Source organism: Idiotropiscis lumnitzeri, chromosome 5, assembly GCF_059441095.1.
Source record: "Idiotropiscis lumnitzeri isolate Australia: NSW breed Sydney's pygmy pipehorse chromosome 5, RoL_Ilum_1.0, whole genome shotgun sequence".
Taxonomy (NCBI): domain Eukaryota; kingdom Metazoa; phylum Chordata; class Actinopteri; order Syngnathiformes; family Syngnathidae; genus Idiotropiscis; species Idiotropiscis lumnitzeri.
This window is the reverse complement of record NC_142395.1, coordinates 10,531,884-10,553,046: the sequence shown is the minus strand read 5'-3', so window position 1 is coordinate 10,553,046 and position 21,163 is coordinate 10,531,884. Positions and strand designations below refer to the sequence as shown.

Sequence of the window (21,163 nt, the reverse complement as noted above, 5' to 3'; positions counted from 1 at the left end):
GACAGGGATCAATTGACAGGATACTTAACATCGTTTTAGTGGATGTCCCTACACTCATACAGAAACATGACTTTGGTGCGGACCTTCTTCTTATTACCCGACATGAGCTATGAGCTTAGGTGTCATGAAGGTCACCTCCATGAGACGCTTGGATGGCTCGGGTTTGGAGGGCATTAAGGAGAAACATGTGGGAGATTTTGACTTCAGGGCAGCAAAGCGGAGTAATTCAGCTTTATTTATGAAGCACATTTCCTTCACAAGGTAACTCAATGTGCTTCACATAAGCAAAGACACGACAGCTAAAAGTGTTGACAAAAAGAACAGTTAATCCATTTAAATGCAGAGAAATCATTACCGTACCAAAATTACAAAACCAACAATCACGTAGTGCAGAGACTGGTTGGGTTGTGGACAGGTAAAAAATTACATCTGTTTACGACAGTACACACTTTTTCAGAATACAAAGAATGCGCAATGAATGGAAGTGGGACCTTGTGACGCAACTTATGCACTTTTTAAATTATGAGCCGTGGCTTGGTTCCTTGTTGTGAGCCAAAATTAGAGTTTCAAGCAAGTTTCAGATCCAACTTGCATCATAAGTCGTTGGGTTTTCCACACCAAACTCAGGCCATAGGGGCCAAGTTGCCAGGGGCTTTATGCGCATGGCAAACGTCTGAGGTGAGGGCCCATTCAGAACCCCCATAACGAGTGAAATTGAACATTTTCCCTGGCCTGAGCACAGGTCAACAGGGCCCCCGTCTGGAGGTGAGGCTTTATGGCGACAACAACATGAGTTCCTCTTCGCATGGGCTTAACACCTGTGGGCGGGGCCAATTTGTGGGCCAGGGTGCATAGAAAGCAGAGATCTTAGCGGGCCGATCCATTGTTACAGAAGCTAGCTTAAGGGACATGGAATGTGATCTCTCTGGCAGGGAATGAGCCTGAGATGGTGTGTGTGATCAAGAGCTTTCAACTACTTATACTCATCGTCCCCTTGAAACACAGCTTGGGATCTGGTACCAGTCCTCTTGTGAGGGGTTGGAGTCTATTCTACTCTGGAGTTGCCTAGGGTGAGAGGCGCCAAACAGTTGTGGGAATACTGATTGCCTCAGCTCAGTGCCAGTATGCTAGCTTCCCTCCACCTTTAGGTCAGTCGAGAGCTCTTGTCTGTTCTTTGTGCTTGTGCACAAAACTGCAGCTCAGAATACTCACCCTTTTTGGAGTCCTTGGAAGGAGTTCTGTGTAGTCCAGTATCTTGAATTACTTAAATGAAAACACTGCCTTTTTTTGTGAGCTGACCATCATATTGAAGAGGAAAGAGAATGTGAATCAGAATTCTCCTTTTACACACAAATTTGAACTTGCTCACTATGGCTAGGTCAGAAATGAGTAACGAATAAATATCAACCACAAGAAATTTTTATTTTCTGTTTTTGAAAAGTAACAAACTACAATTTTACATCTTAACCATCGTGTAAGAATGTGATTCATTATATTTCTTCTCTTCATGAAGACAATAATTCTAATCTAAACAATTATTTGTATAGCCCTTAATCACGGTCTCAAGAGGCTTTACATACCCACAATCGACATCCCTGATCTTAACCCACCGGAGTGCAAGCGAAAACTCAAACATCGTTTGCTAATTCAAGGGCAATTTTGGCATAAACCACAAGGTGGCGGTATTACAAAAACATAAATTTGTCAGCATGACTCCAAAAGCCATTTCTGACCAAAATGTGTTAGGATTAATAAAATACTTCAACAGTGGGTAGTCTTTTTTAGATTTGATACTTAATACCCTAAGTTTAGCAAAGGGTGCCTTTGACAATGTTTCCTGCCACATTTTGATGCGCAGACACTTAAAAGCAAAATGATATAATAAATTTTAAAAAAATGACTTCTTACGCATCATTTAACACATGGACTGTATAATATTCAGTAAGGACAAAAGTGAATTGTCATGGAGGTGTGAATGAGAGAATCTGTACAAAAAAAAAATCAGCTGCCACATCACATTGCTTGTTCTCAGAATTTAGTAATGTGTTCAGATTACAATTGAAAAACATTTTTATATACAGAATATGATTTATTTTCAACAAATGCATTAGTCAAAGAACACTTCAAATAATCCCCAAGATGTCTCAACACTTCTTGTTAAATCAAGTACAGCAAGTTTCATTTATGAAATCCTACTAAATTCTTGAGCATGTGCTCAATTCATGTGACGCAGTGCAACACAACTAGAAACACCTCATCAATAAGCCATACAGTTTGTTAAAAATTGCCACTCTACCCAAAACAATGGTGCACAAAATTAAATACATTTAAACAGAACATTTTGACAGTTAACAGCACATTTTCAAGAAATAGCAACACCCAAATCTAATAAAAATGAATAAATTATGCATAATACATTCTTTAAGACACCAAGAATAAATGCAGTGTTTCTTTTGTGCTTAAAACCATAAAATATTCATGACAAATATATTATGTTTGTGAGTTGCATGGAATTTGCCATTTTGTTACTTAATATGAGAGCGAAAAAATACACAATTGAATTACTGTACCATCTTGTGTCATGACTTCCTGGGAAAAGGCGATTAAAAAAAAAAAGACCACCCTCAACAGAATGGAAGTTGACACAAATCAGGTTCAGATGTGGGCCCAAAATTTGCTGCACAAACATTTACAGTAGAGGACAACAACTCTCTCTACAACTACATAAACACAGTTCATACTCAGAATCAAGAAATAAAATCAGGCTGCAATCATTTCTCAATTGTTTAAAATCAAAGTGAGGTATTCTTGTTTTTTTGATCATCACTAGCAGAGGAGTGTGTGGCCAATTATAAAGAAAAGAAGCAAACAGGAGTTATGACAGAACTCGCGAATCAGTGCGTGCCACGGTCCCCGTGACTGGTCGCTGCTACCAGTGTCTGGAATCCACCAGCTCCGGCCGCAAACTCAGTTTTTTGAGGCTCTCATAGCCCACCACCATGACGATGGCGGTGGGAGTGGATGAAATGATGCGTGCTGACAGCCCTTTGGTCATTCCCCAGAGGCCCTCTTCCTTGATCAGCTGCTTGAAGGTCTCGGTGATTGAACTGCGACCTTCAACCTGATTAGAACACAAACACACTCAGCTACATTTAGAATCACTAATATACGACATATTACTTGGCCCCTTTCAGACACGTGTAACCTGTGTGACATACCTGCACTCTGGCTCTGATGACATCCATGGGGTTGGTGACGGTGGAGGCGGTGGCTGCAGCGAGAGGACCGGCCATGGCTTGCAAGACCAGATGAGGACAGTCGGAGGGGGCCAGATTTGACAGCTGCTCTGTAAAACGCACGAGAGGAGGATCATTCCATTTCATGCAGCACTAAACATGCAGGACTCACAATAAGGTTGGGGATTGAAATCAAGTGAAAAGGATTGCTCAAACGCCTATTGTAAATTTTGCAGTTCAGCTAATTGTTAAGAGCGGTAAGTTGTGCAAAATGTACTGAAACACTGAAAATGTGAATTAAAGGTTTAGAGAATGTCAAATTAAGTTGATCTGTGAAGGTTATAATGTCGTTAATTTTCGGTGACCGTTTTTTAAATGTCATCCTCATGCCGAATATCTCTATTCTCTAACTTCTGCGAGTGGAGTATTCTCGAACATGTGAATTTAGGCTTACCTGCATAAAAATGATAAAAAGGCCACCACACTGCACTGTTTGGGATGTAGGTGAGTAAAGAAGCAAGGGCTCCCCTGTAGAAACCCGGCAACCCATCAGCAGCAAATATTTGGGCCACTATGCTCCTGGTTTGTCCAAAAACTCGTTTGGGCTTGCCGGCCTGCGTGTGGGCGTTAGGGCGAAAGCGGCTGAGATGCTCCCCTTGGCCTTGCATCATCAGCTGCTGAGACACCACATCTATGGGGACAGTGATGCTCTGAGCTACCATGGAAGCCAGGCCACCCGCCACCACCGACTTGACAGTGTTGTCATCGCTATACTTGGAGACGTATTTCCTCACCAGCTCATAGGTGGTTATGTACGCCTGCCCAGAGATGAGGGTGAAGGTGTTGACCATGAAGCCGCGGTACAGGCCCCGAACGCCCTCCACTCGCAGGATCTTGACAAAGGCATCGAAGGTGCCGCTGTAAAGTGATTTGCCACGCTGCACCTGCAGCCGAGTCCGGATGAGGGTTGCCGGGTAGACCGTGGCCCTGATGCTCAAGGTGATGAACACGCCAAAAGAGTAGAACTTCTTTTTGTCCAAGTCCTCCCACTCGATGATCTGAATGTTCCTCTTTTGCTGCATGGTGCCGGTTGAAGGAGCATCCTCATTGGAATGACTCATGTCTGACATCTAGTGAAAGAGCATTTGGAGCATCTGACGATCTCCCACCGTATAGTGGTTTGTGATTAGCCAGCGACTAGTCCAGGGTGTACCCCGTTTCTCACCCAAAGTCAGCTGGGACAGGCTTCAGCTCACACGCAACCCTAATGGGGTCAAGAATAAATGGATTTCATACATAGGGTAAATCAGGTACTGTTGTGGGGATTTTATGATCAAATATTGCCTGGTGTGCGAATAGTTTCGTATACAGCAGTGAGAAAGTTCGGTGCTCGTGTTCAGCTCATTTCAGCTAACCCATGAAAATTAAGCAATATGAATAATACGGCCAGGCAAAGTAGACACGGTCTGTTAGTGTTTTTATAGTCTATATTCGGTTGTTCAACCAGCAGCTTTGCTGTTAACCCTTGAGGCAGACCCGTTAATGAGAAAACTAGGCATCTAATATGACGCCCGAACGAGGATTACCATATTCTAATGTCTGATATACAATTCTGAATACAGGACTACTACTGCAAACTAGAGCAATTCAATGGTGTTAGCATCACGGTTAGCATAGCCGTAGGCAATCCCATAAAAAACACTTACTTACCCCTGCGAACCGATTTTTACGTCGAATCCATGTCCTGAACGACTTGAAACACCACATCAACGCCCAATTAAAATGTGATAATGTGAGTTACGTCATCGATCAGTTGTAAAGATAAAAGCTTGCAAGAGAGTCGGCTTGGCGACCTCCGATCCCGTTTCAACTTCCTGCTTCCATTCCAAACAGCGCAAGTTGCGTGAAGGCGGGGTCGTGTCATAACCAATCAGGACACGCGGCTTTCTTTCTCTTCTTCTCCTGACTCTCAACTCGTGCGTCGGTAAATACCACAGCGCCACCTAGAGTGAATCGTTCATTTTATAATCAGAAAAATACTGACTTGTACTGCACGTCGATTGTCTGATTCAATAAATACAGAAATTCAATAAATTCGTTTGTGCAACTTAATTTCAACATCAATTTCTTCACTTTTGTTAATTGTGTGTTATTATGCTATTTACCTTATTCACACAACCTATTTATTTGCATAACAATATTACACATGATAGTTGTTGTCGCAACAAGCGTATCAATCTGTCTGTGTGTTTGTGTGTCGGGGGCGGTGATTATGGTGGGGGTTGACCGATACATATGGGGCTGACAAAATAATTTCAAAATGTTTTGGAATAGCAAATTAAATGCTGCAGGGCCTTAACTCGGGCTGTACAGATTTCTGAAGGGGCGGCACCCTTTTCTGATAGACATTTTTAAGGTGACATTCTCAGTGTATTCTTCGAAGATCCAGGCATTTCTTACGAACGGCGTGCAATAACGTTGTTTACAAAAAAAACTTTTATTTTTTTCGTGTCTTTTTATATTTATAGTATAAATGTGCTTTATACAAAAATGTAATCATTTCAATTCCGCATTAGCGTTGGTTGACTCTTGATAGACAACAGCGCAACGTTCCGCACAAATTCATCGCCGTCGTAAAACAAGAAGTCTTGTTTGTGTTGTCTTCCCACAGCCAGGTGGCGCTGGTTAGGACACTGTTTCACCGTAGCGTCAACTCTCATCGCCAGTACTGGACGCGAGGAAGCGTTAAACAGAAAGTGCAAGAATTATCATCGTTGGATAATTCAGCAACTTGCGCTTTTTCATCGAAGGTACTATAAACATAAGTCGTCAGTAGCGCTGATAACGCTGTTTTCAACTACGTGATGTCAGTCAGAAATGCTTGACTGTTAATGTTCGTACTCTTTCATTATGAAGTAGCATGCTCGGTAGCTTAGCTTCGATATTGCAGATTCATTGAGTTAGCTAGCATTGTTGATGTAGCTAGATGTCACATCAAGACAGTAGTTCATCATTGTTACTATAAATGCGTCGTAATATGTATTAAAATACATTATCAGTGAAGTCCTTTACTTAGTAGATTACACAATTTAAACCACATGCATTATTAGAATTCTCGAGCAATGTACGTGATTAAACATGATTAATCGCTTTTATCGTTCTGGCTGTTAGCGCTCCGAACCTTCCAATTGTTATCGACAGGGTAGTTAAGTGCTGACGAAGAAATGGTAAGTTCCATCATTTTGTATTCATTATTTGTTCTTTGGTACGGTTGACTACTAATTTCCGTTCCTGCTTGATGTTTAGTCTCGCAGATATGATTCCCGGACAACCATATTTTCGCCTGAAGGCAAGTGTATTTTTCTTTGTGTTTAGTAATAATATTTGATATTTGCTGCATTGTGATGGATGGCACGTCTGTTGGGTGGTTGGTGTTAAGGGTAGCTAAAGATGGAGTTTTCTCTCTTGGCATCCTGCGTAGCTGTTATGTTGAGATTGTAAGAGTTTATTTAAATTAAATCTGCACTTTTTAAAAATTAAATTTGTACTTTCTAGGCCGCCTCTATCAGGTAGAATACGCAATGGAAGCTATCGGCCATGCCGGAACGTGCCTAGGGATTCTGGCAAACGATGGGGTGCTGCTCGCAGCAGAGAGACGCAACATCCACAAACTTTTGGATGAAGTCTTTTTCTCCGAGAAAATCTACAAGCTCAATCAGTGAGTGCATGTGCTCTGATTATTCATCACAGTTTTGTATGTTCAAGGATAAAGCATAGTGATTGTTTTTTTGTTGTTTTTTTTCCCCTCAGAGACATGGCTTGTAGTGTTGCAGGTATAACATCAGATGCTAATGTGCTGACAAATGAACTGCGGCTAATTGCACAGAGGTAAGACTCAAAGAAAACTTGGATTGTAATCACCTTTCATTGGCACAAATGTTCCATCTCTTAAGTCTGACACATTGCATTAAGTCAAGCATTTTTTTTCGGTTCAGATATTTATTGCAGTACCAGGAGCCTATCCCATGTGAGCAGTTGGTGACAGCGCTGTGTGACATCAAGCAGGCCTACACTCAGTTTGGAGGTAGGAAGCTTATGTGTACTTTTCATACAATACTGTACAACTATATTTATATAGCGCATTTCACAACAGCTGAAGCTGTAACAAAGCGCTTTCCATATGGTGTGATATAAATTAGCGAACAAATTATGAATCTGGAGGATTTTCATCAGGCCCAATTGTTATTAGATTTCCAAATGACCACATCTAGATTTGAGCAGGATACAGTAATCATTTGCATATTTGTGGTTCAATATTCAGGGATTCACCCGTTTACACTGCATCTCTTCCAGTAGACCTCAGTGCTGTCGGCCATGTTGTGGCACAAAGTGGTAATCCATCCATTGCGTATAACAAAATGTTCATTAGGTTAATGTTTGTCAGTTGTATTGAAAACCTGCAAGATAGCACAGTGTGTGAACAATGAACTGCAAGGTAGTCCTGTGCGGGACACTACAATCAAATAGCAGAATTGTCTTTTTAAAAGGATTGATTTTGTCTTTGTCGTTTGTGGTTCCTGTTCACAGGCAAGCGGCCGTTTGGGGTGTCTCTATTGTACATGGGCTGGGACAAACACTACGGCTTCCAGTTGTACCAAAGTGACCCCAGTGGCAATTATGGTGGCTGGAAGGCAACATGCATTGGCAACAACAGCGCTGTAAGCTCTCATGACTGTTAATTTTCAACTGGCATTAGTCTCAGAGTCATTATTGGTGATATTGCACACAATCGTTAGTTTTTTTCTGAAAGTATTTGTTTTGGGTTTTTTTTTGGCTTGGACCTCACTCAGGCCGCAGTTTCCATGTTGAAGCAAGACTATAAGGAGGGAGAGATGACTCTGTCCTCGGCTTTGGCTCTGGCCGTCAAAGTTCTCAACAAAACTATGGACGTCAGCAAGCTTTCTGCAGAGAAAGGTGAGCTCAAAACACCAACGCCCGGAGTATACATCATATGTGGTCTCCTGCAGACAAAATGGTTTCACATTTGTTGTCCTTGCCATCCTTTTTCAGTGGAGATTGCCACCCTGACACGGGAAGACGGAAAAACGAAGATCAAGGTGCTGAAACAAAAAGAGGTGGAAGAACTGATCAAGAAACATGAGGCTGAGGAGGCAAAGGCTGAGAAAGACAAAAAGGAGAAGGAGCAGAAAGAAAAGGATAAATGAACAAAATGACTTTTTTTCATGTCATAACCTTGTATTGTTTTGTCTTTTACATTAAAAGTTTGGAAATGGTTACATTGTGGTCATGAAATTATCTATTATTCCCTTCATACCACTGTCGAATTTTGGTCCTTGAAGGCTGCTAAGTGTGTTGGAAGAGGGAAACATCTAAAACATGCAAAATAGTGGCCCTCGCGGATCTTTACTTTTAACAAATGTGGGGGGATAGTTATTTCAATATAGGATGATATATATATTTACTGGAAAATGTTAGTAATCAAATTACCATATTGCTCCAATCCAATTAGAAGAGAAAATAATGTTCATGTTGTCGACTTGAGATATTATCTGAAATGCATCTTTTTTTCCCCCAAAATTTCCCTGTGATAAAATCATTCCAATGACAGTAATGTAAAAGCGATAGTTAGTAGTCTCTCAACTAGCTGCGAGGTGCAAAATGTTTATAACAGGTAGTTTAAACTTTACAGAACATAAAATATTGGATCGACTTGTCGTTTGTAGTCGTTTCTAATGTGTCATGTGTTCTACTTGCCACACGGTGGCGATAGTGGTCAGACGAAATCAATGCTGATGCGGGTAAGGTCCTTGTCATTGATACATTTCTTTAATATGAACCTTTCTGTATGTACGCCCCTTCTAATAAAGAGGTTCTAAGCGAAAAAAAACTAAAATAAATATGGGACCGTAAACATGCTATTTTTGTTGTGAAAAGTGTCATTAATCATCAAAATAAGATAAGATGTCCTTTATTAGTCCCACAATGGGGAAATTTGAGAAAGGTGACAATACAGTTTTTTCTATGCTTTAAGATTTTAAATGATGAAAATTATAAACTGTTTGACCTCTTACCTTTTAAAGTGAAGTTACTTCCCAATGAAAAATCAAATGTCATCGTCAGTGTTTGACTCGACACTGAAGTTGCATACGCTTCAAAATCGCACTCACGTCAGTCTGTGACATAATGAAATGAACACATTTCTGAGAAAACTTCAAACTGATGTAGAAAAGCAATTAATGCCTGACATAAACTCTGAGGTGACAACTTAGTTAAAATGTGCTTTTATTTGACGACAGTCTTTGCTTTCAAGTCTTTCAAGGCAACATTCATTGAAAGGCCCAAGGCAGTGAGGTCATGGTGTTCACATGAGCTTGAGTGGGAGGATCTTGGCATGTTGCGAATGACCGGAGGCCCCCACACCCCCTTCTGCACTGACCACCCCGTCATTTGCTATTTCAGACCGATTGTGTAAAAACATAACACTCATGCTGACGTTCATTTTGGTAACGTTCGCTCTATTGGAGGCTCCTCTTCTTCGGGAAGGCCTGCCACTGTACGCTAGTTGTGATGGAGCAGATCTGAACCGTGGCGCTGTGTGTTGTATTGTAAACACAGACCCCCAAAAAAGTGTTGGAATGTCAACGGGGGGGGGGGGGGGGTTAACGAGGTCAGTCAGAGGCCAACACAGGCGGTATACATCAGAATCAAGGCTGACATCTCAACATTAACTTATCCAAACAAGCGGCAGGCAGTTTGTTGTCTCGCTGGCACTGGGAGGAAAAGCGAAATGAAAGAGAAGTGGGAGGAGGGGGGACAAGGCAGACAGGAACGAGTGGGAGTGCCCCCACAATGCAATGCGATCATTTGACCGTCTCCTTTTCAGTCTCACAGGAGAAAGACACTTACTGTAGAAAACGAGGCTAATCACGAGAATTGTAATTGTTTTCCCCTCCAATCTTGATTTGCGCTCCGATATTGAGAGTTCAGGGTCAGAGCTTTTCCTGGCTGGGCACAGCGTAAGCAGGAATAATACAACTTACTCGTCTGCGCTCGTCCTCATTGGGGACCGTTGACTGGTCTTCATTCGATCGCAGGGCACATGTAAGCAACAATTCACACATATGGACAATTTAAATTTCAATTAATCTATCATGCAGGAATTTGGAACGTGGGAAGAAGCACAGGACAAAAGCAAGCAAGAGAAAAAAACGTGGAAATGTCACACAAGAAGACCCCAGCTGAGATGTTTAACCCAAAATCACTTGAATGTGAGGCTGATGTGCTGAGAATCATCTACAGTGCTGATTGTTAACATATCCTTTTCTATTCTTTTCTTTTCAAATTGTTATTGCATGATTATATTACGGAGCACATTTATACATTTGTATTTTATTAATATCCAGACACAAGAGCCGCATATGATTTTGCCAATCAAGGTGATTGTCATGAACTACATTTAACAAATAATTGAAACTCACATTAATAAAACATTTTTGCTAGCTAAATAAAATAAAATTTAACAATGTTTTAAGAACATTTAACTAACTGAAACGACATTTACATTTTCAAAATTAATTAAAATTAGTACAAATACATCCTTCCCTTTTGTTTTTGTCTATTAATATCTTACACGAGTCTCCGGGGTTTATTTTAAATTTATTAGGGTATCTCGGTGTCCGGGCGGCACGGTGGCCCGACTGGGTTCAATCCCGGCTCCGGCCATCCTGTGTGGAGTTTGCATGTTCTCCCCGTGCCTGCGTGGGTTTCCTCCGGGTACTCCGGTTTCCTCCCACATTCCAAAAACATGCATGGCAGGCCGATTGAACACTCTAAATTGACCCTAGGTATGAGTGTGAGCGCGGATGGTTGTTCGTCTCTGTGTGCCCTGCAATTGGCTGGCAACCAGTTCAGGGTGTCCCCCGCCTACTGCCCGAAGATAGCTGGGATAGGCTCCAGCACCCCCCGCGACCCTAGTGAGGAGAAGCGGTACAGAAGATGGATGGATATCTCGGTGTCTGAACAGAAGGAAGGTCAAACAGTCATTTGAGAATTGTTGTTTACTGAATTTGTAAAGTATACAACACTCAGTGACCTTTTTTTAAAATATTGCACCTGACAAACACCCCATATAAAAAAAACTAATCTAAAACTAACAGTAAAACTAAGAAAATTGACACTAAAATGAAACATTTTTGAAAAAATAAAAACTTACCACCCTGCTCTAAGAACTCATTTAAAAACAAAAGTTAAAATGAAATAAAAACTAACTGTAATGAAAAATCCCAAACTATTGCCCGTTAATTTCATTTTTGTGGGAATGTCAATGACACTGTTGACATATCAAATAATGATGTTGTACTTTACCGTTGTGTGGAACTGCTTCATCAGGACACATTTGTCATTTTTCCCATTTACCAACACTAAAGGTCACCTTGCGTAGCAAGTTAAAAAAAACGTCTCAATGATGTCATTACAATAAAATTAACGGTGAATGGACACTATGATAAATTACACTAACAGTAAACAAAACAATACAATATCTGTAAAATAAAAGATACTAAAACATCAGGCTAAGCATGCTAGAATTATACTGTAGATAACACAATCAATAATAAATCAATAAGGTACCTTATGAAGTGTCTTGTGTCCCACTTGGGAGACTTGGGGTAGCCAAGCTTATTCTATTGAATAAAATTTGCACACGCACGCACGCACACGCTCACACAAACACATGTAAAACATTGGCAACACCCTTCCATATAGTTAGAGTAACTCCCCGTGGTCCCCCTTTTAGCTCCGCCGCTGATGTAAATGTCGAATTGGATTGAAATGAGATGCTTTTGCATCGGTGTTGCGCGGCTTACTTATCCTGTGACTCACTCAAGGCCAACCCATTCATGGAACATTTTTTTAGGTCAACACGCAAACTTGACTCCTAAACATTGGAGAGCCACTCTCAAAGTCATTGTTCCACTAGGACTGTTTTTACAAACCAAAAACTGCATGGAGTCGTCTGTGTGTTGTACATGCAGTGAACAGTTGTTCAAATATATTCCATCTAAGTTGCATTTATTTGAAGTTAGTCAAACTGAAGAAACTCATGTGATGATCCCTTGCGCCGGGCACTTTTCTGCACTCTTCCCACCATTTTACTCTTAAATACACTCACTGGACTGTAAAGTAGTGACCTTACGGGGGGGGGAGCCATTATATAGTCTTCTCATCCATGACAGTCGTTTTGCGAGCAGCCTGCAAATATTTGCAAGACATCAGTGGCTGACTTCACCATAAATGGAGCCGAGTCTTAGTAAACAGTACTTACAAGCCGTGCTCTTATGGCCTGTTTAGGACGGTGGTATATGAAGCTTGTCTTTTCGTTGGCATGCTTCTGCGGTACTTACTCCATGTTGGCATAATTATTCTTATTATTTTTTTAGATTTAATATTCCTTTGCTTTCAAAATAACACATGACATGGAGCCATTCATTCTTTAAACAGCGACTGTGCAGAATTCTCCATGTTTTGTGGTTTTAATTTGGCAATTATAAAACAGTATTCATAATATTATGATTACATTTGGCTGATACTGGTCGGTAAATGTACACCGAGCCATCACAAAATGATGACCCCTGAACAATGAAATCATACAAGAGCTAAATCAAACATTCTGTTTTTGCAAGGATAATAGTGTTCAGTTGGAAATAATTACTTCGAGAGGGGTAACAATCTGAGCTGTGTTGATAACAATTAAATTGGATCTTGAGTATGCAAGTAATGATCCCAAACACATCCTTTGAAAATAATATGCTCCTGTGTTGATGCTGTTATCTTCAGCCATCCATTTTCGATGCCACTTGTCCTCAGTCGGGTCATGCTAAGGTGACGTAAGGGAGAGAAACGTGAGAACAATTCTATGGGTCCATGCCTGATAGGGCCCCGGGAAAACACTTCAATGTCCACCTGGAGGCCTATCATGACCAAGTAACAACATAAAGAAGCTCTTTCACGCAGCCAAAAAAAACCAGTGACTGATATCCCAAGGAACATCTTCTCCATCGTCAATTGCCTACTCGCTGTAGACTACGAGCAGATTGGGTTACTTTTACCCAAGGATGGGTTAATTATTTTGACCTGCGCGGCGGGATGGAAGATTGGAGTTGGGTGTGCTGAAAAGCTGAAGCCAATCCCCATCTGGGGATTTGTGGAGTGAAGTTGGAGTATAGTTAATGTAAGATAACATTCTTAGAACAAGAGGTTGAATGGCTCAGTATGTAACAGTACTTAAATTAAACTCGGACGAGATGGAGATCCCGGTTGTTGTCCTACGTACGCACTGCATAGGAAAGTTGGAAACATCTTCATTAACATCAACAACAGCACACGTCCACCCTTTTCTCCTCGGCCTGGGGATTATTCTGGATTCCAGCTTCTTCTTCACAAACAACCAAATTGATTTCAACTTCAAAATTGCTGCTCCGTATAAATGTAAAACTCAGGTTTAAACGCTGATTTGTTTCATCTATGGTTCACCATCACACTTAATACAGAAAAGCACTGCTAGTTTTCTAAACATTAAAGGAATGGTTCGGCAAGGATGGCCCATTTTTCACTCAAAAACCCTCATTGTGTTTTTTTTAAATCATGATAATGATATCAGCATGCATTTTAATGCGGAATATATCTATTCGTGAAGATTTCTACGTATGCCCAGATCAACCTCTGAAAATATCACAACTATGATTAATCAACAAGACATGAACACAGCGTGTCCTGAGATCCTTTTTGCAAACTGTGTTGTTCATTGGTCGTGAAAATTTTATTTAGATTGAAGGCTAAGCTTGACTTTCAGATTTTCAGGTCTAACTCAACGGCGTAAACCCGCCTCCACGCATCAGCAAATGATGCACACTACACTCTAAAAACACTTGGTTCAAAAATAACCCAATTCTTATGGAAAAAATGGTTCGATCCACTACTTGGGTCAACTGAATCTTTTGGGTTACTTATGAAGAAAACAAGTCCGAACATGGTCAAATGACAATTTTCAGCCCAATCAATGGCCCCTTAATAAATTGGTAAACAAAGCGTCACTATATGGCAGAATAATTTACGCTCTGGCCTGGCCTCCAACCTTCTTGTGAGTAGTTTGCATGTCCTCCCCTTGCTTGCATGCATTTTTTTCACGTGCTCCGGCTTCCTCCCCCGTTCCAAACAATGAATGATAGGTTAAGTGAAGACTGCCCAGTGTGACTGTGCTGTCCGGATGTCTCCCACCTCTTGCCCAAAGTCGGTCAGGAATGTCTCCAGCTCACCTCACACCCAAGTGCTACAGAAAATGCATTGATGTATGGCCAGGTATAGAAATCATACAAAATTCAAAATACTGAAAAAAAATACAATCCCTTTATAAAGTATTTCTACTCCCTTGTTGAAGTGCTTGAGATACCTCAAATACTGCAGTAAAACAAAAGTAAAAACTGCAGCAAGACTACATTGTATCACCATTTCCCTGACAACACGTGTGTGACTTTTCAGAATGGAGAAAGAATATGAATCATTTTGTATTGCATCAACTTGCACGGCCGCAACGTGCCTGCACAACTCACTGATAACCAAGACAAAGGCAAAGATTACAAGCTTATTATTGAACTATTTCTACATTGTTTATTCACCGAAGATTCTGAATGACTGTGTGAAATAGAAAGGCTGCAGTGCAGAACACGTAAGGCAGTGTCGCCTTTATAACTGACTAATGTGGAGTCAATGAAAGCACACAAAAGGCTCATTGACTGAAGTTGATAGGAATACTTAAAGCAGCTGGTGTGGACAGCTGCAAATGGGCAGGTCAAGGTGAGTGAGTTCACAAGGTGAAGAAAGATGCGGCAGAAATGTGATAAACACCTGCATGACAAATAAAGCCCTTACTCAATTTGTTCACGTTGACTTGAGTGCCGAACATTTTTTTATAGATAATATTTTCTGATATAACTGTCACATTATTGCACCGGGTTTGCTAGCACATCTGCCTCACAGTTGTGAGGTTTTGGCTTCACATCTCAACTCAGGCCTCCCTGCGTGGAATTTGCTCGTTGTGTGTCTTTCTTTCACATTCCAAAAACGCACATTTAGGCGGATCGAAAACTTGAAATGTCATGCGATGGAAATCTGAGTGTGAATTGATTGGCAATCTGTGCCATAACACTCGCCCAAAGTCAGCTGGGATGTGCACCAGCTCACCCGTGACCTTGAGTACAAGCGATACACCAAAAGGGGGGATGTCACATCTGTAATGCGCAGTGTTCCTATTTCATGCTGGTTGGTAAAAAAGGCAACTATAAGGATCTTTGACCTTTACTCCCTTTTTTTTAGCACATTGCTATTATTCTGAACACACATGAAAATAAAAGCGAGACAGCACAGTGGAACTTTTTTTCAGTGTGTTTCACTGGCGCCCCATCCGCCACTGGTATTCATTTTGTGTTGTTGTTGGTCACCAACACCGGAAGGCAAAAAGTGAAACGAGAGCAAGCCAGAGTGATGACACAAAGTGGGGTCAAGATATTTTGACTTTTGAGAAACAGAGGAGCGTTAAAAATGTGTTTTGACAAAAGTGTACATTTGTAGCGGTCAGTCAGATGGACCACGATGAACGCAAGAAACGTGAACTTTCACTGGCGAGGAAGGAGACAAAACCGTCATATTTAATGGAGCTGCAGCACAACGGAACGTTAATTTTGTTCTTATTGTGGTTGATGGGATGTAGAACAGCAATGCTTCATGCTTCTTTGTTACACAAAAGTACAAAGTAAAACTTGCACTATTAAAATATTCTTAAATTGATAATAGATCTTATAAAATCTTAACTGAAACAGATTTATACCGTTCCGTATGAGTCAGTGCTTGAAAATGAGCTCACTTGGTGTCCACGCTGAGTGAGTCTGTCCCAAGAAGGCTCGCAATGCACTTGACACTGCATCACGTACGAATACACAAGAGTGAACAACCGACTCTGTGTCATTCCGCATGTTATCTTTCGTCTTGACTAATAAATGTCAGTGGGGCATTGTCGAAGTTGTGGTTCCCGTGCATGCGCGTGTGTGTATCTGTCATCCGACAGACATTCAGTTTGTGCTGGCTCGCTGATCTGTGGCGTCAGACTGGAGAAGTGGTTGCTAACCTTTAGTGAGCCAAATCACGCATCACAATAAAGTCCGGCTGGGTGACTTGACTGTTTTTTCTTGTATGAATGGCAACAGGCGGATGCACCAATTAATTGTACATTTTTCCAACTAATAGAAGACATTTTGAATTGTTCTGCCTGGCATTATACATTGCTGACATTCATAAATGAACAATTATTGTTTGCAATTTAATAATTTTAGGACCAATTCAGTGAAATTGGGAAATTTTAGCTTCTATTAATAGGGGATATGGTATTTCAGTTGGGACAGTTTAGAATGAATGTCAATTTGTGTTGGCTGAGCAATTCATGACATTGCTTTTAGAAGAGAACAGACTGGATCCTCACAATCTTGATCTGGGATTATTGTAAAAACTAACGGCCTTCCTTTTAACACTTTTTTCTTCCTTATGTTCCTGATAGCACTTGCCTCCATCCTCTAATGCATGAGTGGGGAAACTACGGCCCGTTTTAATCCGGAGCGCCGAACTTGAAAAAAATGTAATGAATAAATATTGTTAATGTTTTTTCAAAGACATATATATATATATATATATATACCAATCAAAAAGTTTGCCCACCCCTGCTCTAATGGCTGGATTTGTACTCTGCTGGCCCTAATACACCTGGTTCTATATTTGTGCAGGGTGATCACAAAAGGCTCTCTCAAATATATAGCCTCCATGTTGAAATAAAATTTTCAAAGTGCGCGACAAACCCTACCCAAATTCACATGCGAAAGTGCAGACTTTTATAATCTTTTAGTCATCCAAGGCCCACTCTTTGGTGCTGCAAGGCGAAAGCGAAGGTTTTATTTAGGAGAGAGGATGTTTTAGGGTGACGGCAGGTGTCGTGGTGAGAGCCGACATAGCCAGTAATGTGGGGAGCGTATAGGGAGGGAGAGTATAATTTTTGGGGGGAAAGTGAAGTGCATTAGCTGCGGGCAGCCAATAGGCTGGCACTACCCCATCGCCCTCCATCACCTCCACTCAGCTGCTGCATCTGAGGCTAACTTAGCAGCATTCATAATGCATGCTCACCACTCCACCCCCACCTCCTCGCTCAGGCCTGTCATGGCCCGTTCCTTCTGACAAGTCAGCCCAACTCTACTTTAGCTCCTAAGAGGATGTGAACGGTTGCATAATTTAAGTGCCACCCGCTGTTTCCAGGGTTCATGTCTTATCAAAAATGCAGCAGACTGACTTTGAGGCGGGGGCGGGGGAGGGACTCTAAAAGGGCTAAGAGAGGATGCTCCAGTTGAGACAATGGATGTGGGCGGCGACCAAAAGTTCTTGTTTGAAACTTTTTGGAGTATCATTCGTAACTGGGACAGCCGATTCGTTTGCAGAGCTACAACATATCGAAAACCTTCTTTGGTCTCATGACCATGCTGTACATTGGCCTGCATCTCCAGCTGTCACTTGGGGGTGGGGTTGATTCCCCAGCTGGGAGTTCCAATTCGGAGGGCAGCAGTATCTCAAGCTTTTAGGACTTGGCTCACGGGACTTGCTTGTGGACTTGCGACCAGCTGTGGATCAAAAACCATCTGATTCAAAATACAGAACATTGTGAAAACCGAGGAAGGGCGATTTCTCTTCCTCAGCATCGGGGAAGTGCCTGCCTTGTAGCATGAATGGAAATAAATTCTATAACTTTATACACTAGATTTAAATCTGCTCACTGAGTAATTAACTGGTGAGCAGTCCAGCTCGAAACGGCTTGACTTCAGCTCACCAACCAACCGAATGAGGACAAGTAATTGAAAATGGTTTGATGAACATTTGCTGTCCACACCACTCCAAATAACGCTGCGTGTGCACGTTTGAAGTATGTGCGCTTTTTGGTTTGTGAATGTTGTACAAGTTGTCATGGAAAATGTTGAAAACTAAAGGTAAAGGATTTAAGTAATACAAAATATACTTTGATTACTTCAAGACAGACCAAGCCTGAGTGCCAATCAACAGTGCACAGACTTTTGTCACGTTGGAATTTGTGTTTCTTCGTTCTTCGATACACGCGCACTTCACATACTGGTTCACTGAAGGTGACACAAAACATAACTTAAAATGAGTCTGCAGCATTTCTGCAGCTGGCTTGGGGGGAAGGTAGAATTTGAGGTCACGCAAACAACAGAGAGAAACAATACATTCCTTAAACAAATGTTAAATCAATTCATTCATTTGTTTGGAAAAACAAACTGCATCATGCTGGTTGAAAGTCCCATCAATCAATTTAAGGAGAGGTACAAATAAACCAAAATAGAAATGTTAGCAGTCGTGAACAGAATACTCTATAAAAGTATTTCAAGAATCGAATCATGTGAGTCTGCCTTCGCTCTGACTTCCAGTAGATTTTAGCCTTATTCTCTTCTCAGGGTCGTCTTCTTTCATCACTCTTGTCCTTACAGAAGAAGTGCTGCAAAAAAAATAAAATAAATAAATACACACAAAAGATTAATCTTTCGATGCTAGCTGGAATGAGCGATTTTGACCAAAACGTTGGCCGTCCTAACAAAAAATGCTTTCTTCTATCATTGTGGAGCTTTCTTGGTGTAGTCTCCCTGCAGGGAAATCCCACTGGACCACTACGATTCTCAACCAAGTCTCTAACCAAGTTTAATATTTGATGAAATTAGTTCTGCTCACTGCCTGTGCTCTCCTACTTCTGTCTCACAAATCCAACCAGGTTGTTTTTTTTTTGACTCCACCTTTTAGTAAATGATTGCGTCTTTGCTTTGTATTGAATGACAATTTGAAGCTATTTGAAATGCAAATGCCATTGTAAGAAACATTTTCGCAACATTTAGCTTTGTGATTTAATATAAAAATTGGAGTTGTGTGTTTTCAACAAGAATTGCCTTTTGAATTTTTGGGGGAAAACATTTGTATGTAACAGTAAATTCTTGAAACAGGTGTTATATTTCAGTCTAACACCGCAGAAGAAATAATTGTATTTTAATTCACTATCACACAGGTGCAATGGTTTAATAATTCGGGTCACCCGACTTGCCCCTCAATAGATTGTAATCAATTACAAATACCACACTCCTAAGTCAACTTTCCGGATGAGCGAGTGGAGTAAAAGCCAGATGTTTACGTGGTGCGGACTGATTTAGTGTCTCTGAGTGGTGGACCTACGTCCTGCTGCTATTAAGTGCCTTGTTATTGTTCAATGGATGAGAACCATGCCTTGGCTCTGCGCTGCTCAAAGGGGAACAGGAGAACGTGCGATTAACATGTTTAGTTTGGAGGCTTGTGATTGATACTTCGTGGCATTTAGGAGATTTACCTTGCAAAGATTTACTGAGCTGCAATCTTAATGTGAGTCTGGACACTGTCTGTCTGTCTGTCTTTTGCCTCCTAGAGCTAAAAAGTACTATTTATTGCTTTAGACTAAAAATGCTTAACTTTTAGTAGGCCGTGATTAAAATGTGGTCAAGTGATTCCAATTTTTCCTCAAAAATATTCAACTGATATATGTAAGTTTAACACACTTTAATTATGGATAAACTGGATTTTTTTCAACAGTTACACACCTCAATCTCTTCTTTAGCTGGTAAAATGCAAGCTTGATGCAGAGCTTCCTACAGATTGTCCGTATTTTGTTACAGAAAGCTTTGAACGCCAACCCCAACCAGAATGTTGATTGTTTCGGATATTTAAAAAAAAAATATATATATATCCTGCATCCAACAGCATACCTCTGTGTCTGCCCCCCCATTTCATAAATGAATGCGATAAAAAAAACACTGCATTGTGTTGAAAAAAAAAACAACAACATCTGTGTGACCACATTGAACACCCAACCTCCCTGCTTTCCCCTGTTCCTCTGATGCTGAAATTTGCACAGTTTCTAAATCTCTTTCAATTCCCTCCCTTTTGCTCCTCTGTCAGTGTAACTGCTCACCCCTTCCCTCTCTGCTCATAAGGAGGATAAAAAAAAAAGCACCTCGCCTCTCATTAACTTCAAAAGTTTAGAACGCAATGTCTCATCTCTGTAAGCAGCCAGTCATATTATAGCAGGATGTGCCCTGAGGAAACGTCCACTCTAAAAAAAAAAAGCTCATTAGCAGTGACAGTTTTAGCATTGAGACTTTGGCTTTTCAAAAGAACAGTCAACAGTCAGACCTATAATCTATACATAGATATACACCTATAATAAATGCCTACTTGTGTCATGAAATTTCCTCGAATCAGCTATTACGGTGCATTCTGGGAACTATTGTATCATGTAATCGTAGCGAGTTACATCAACATACTGTTAATACATTACAATACAACTTTATTTATGTAGCGCATTTCACAACAGCGGAAGCTGTAACAAAGTGCTTTCCATATAGTGTACTATGAATTAGCAGGAAATTAGAACACAAATTAATACACATAAACACATATACAATGGATACCAGAAGAACAGTCTCGTGTTAAATTAATAATACCCTGCCTGGGTCAATCAGTTATCTCTGCTGAGGAGAGATTTTGGTTTTTCAGTGTGTGTGTGTGTGTGCGTGTGTATGTCTGTGCATCTTCAGATTATGCAAACATAACACTAGGCCCCAGTTTCCCAGTTTTTGTTGACATGATTCAAGCAGAGTGCATTTAATAAATGACGCATGTAAAAATAAATCCAGCAGCAGCAGGATGATGGTGTTCTTGTTGATTTGGAGCCAAGTCATTATGTCAAAGTTTGACTATTTGAAGATGTGGAATTTAACACACACTTTTCT

At 40.9% G+C, this 21,163-nt stretch overlaps 2 protein-coding genes across 2 annotated transcripts; one reads left to right on the top strand and one right to left on the bottom strand.

Annotated features, from left to right (window-relative positions):
* Positions 1-2,018: 2,018 nt before the first annotated feature.
* LOC148336887 (solute carrier family 25 member 44-like) lies at positions 2,019-5,148 on the bottom strand. Its single transcript, XM_088297325.1, has 4 exons — positions 4,947-5,148; positions 3,691-4,500; positions 3,219-3,346; positions 2,019-3,121 (listed from the first exon to the last, which is right to left on the bottom strand). The coding sequence occupies exons 2-4, from the start codon at positions 4,364-4,366 to the stop codon at positions 2,930-2,932; spliced, it is 996 nt and encodes a 331-aa protein (XP_088153451.1). The 5' UTR covers positions 4,367-4,500; positions 4,947-5,148; the 3' UTR covers positions 2,019-2,929.
* A 741-nt stretch (positions 5,149-5,889) lies between these two features.
* Positions 5,890-8,533, top strand: psma4 (proteasome 20S subunit alpha 4). The gene is made up of 9 exons (XM_088296006.1): positions 5,890-6,046; positions 6,408-6,463; positions 6,543-6,585; positions 6,792-6,954; positions 7,047-7,124; positions 7,232-7,320; positions 7,824-7,954; positions 8,087-8,210; positions 8,307-8,533. Exons 2-9 carry the CDS (start codon positions 6,461-6,463, stop codon positions 8,459-8,461), a joined length of 786 nt encoding a protein of 261 aa, XP_088152132.1. The 5' UTR covers positions 5,890-6,046; positions 6,408-6,460; the 3' UTR covers positions 8,462-8,533.
* Positions 8,534-21,163: the final 12,630 nt, after the last annotated feature.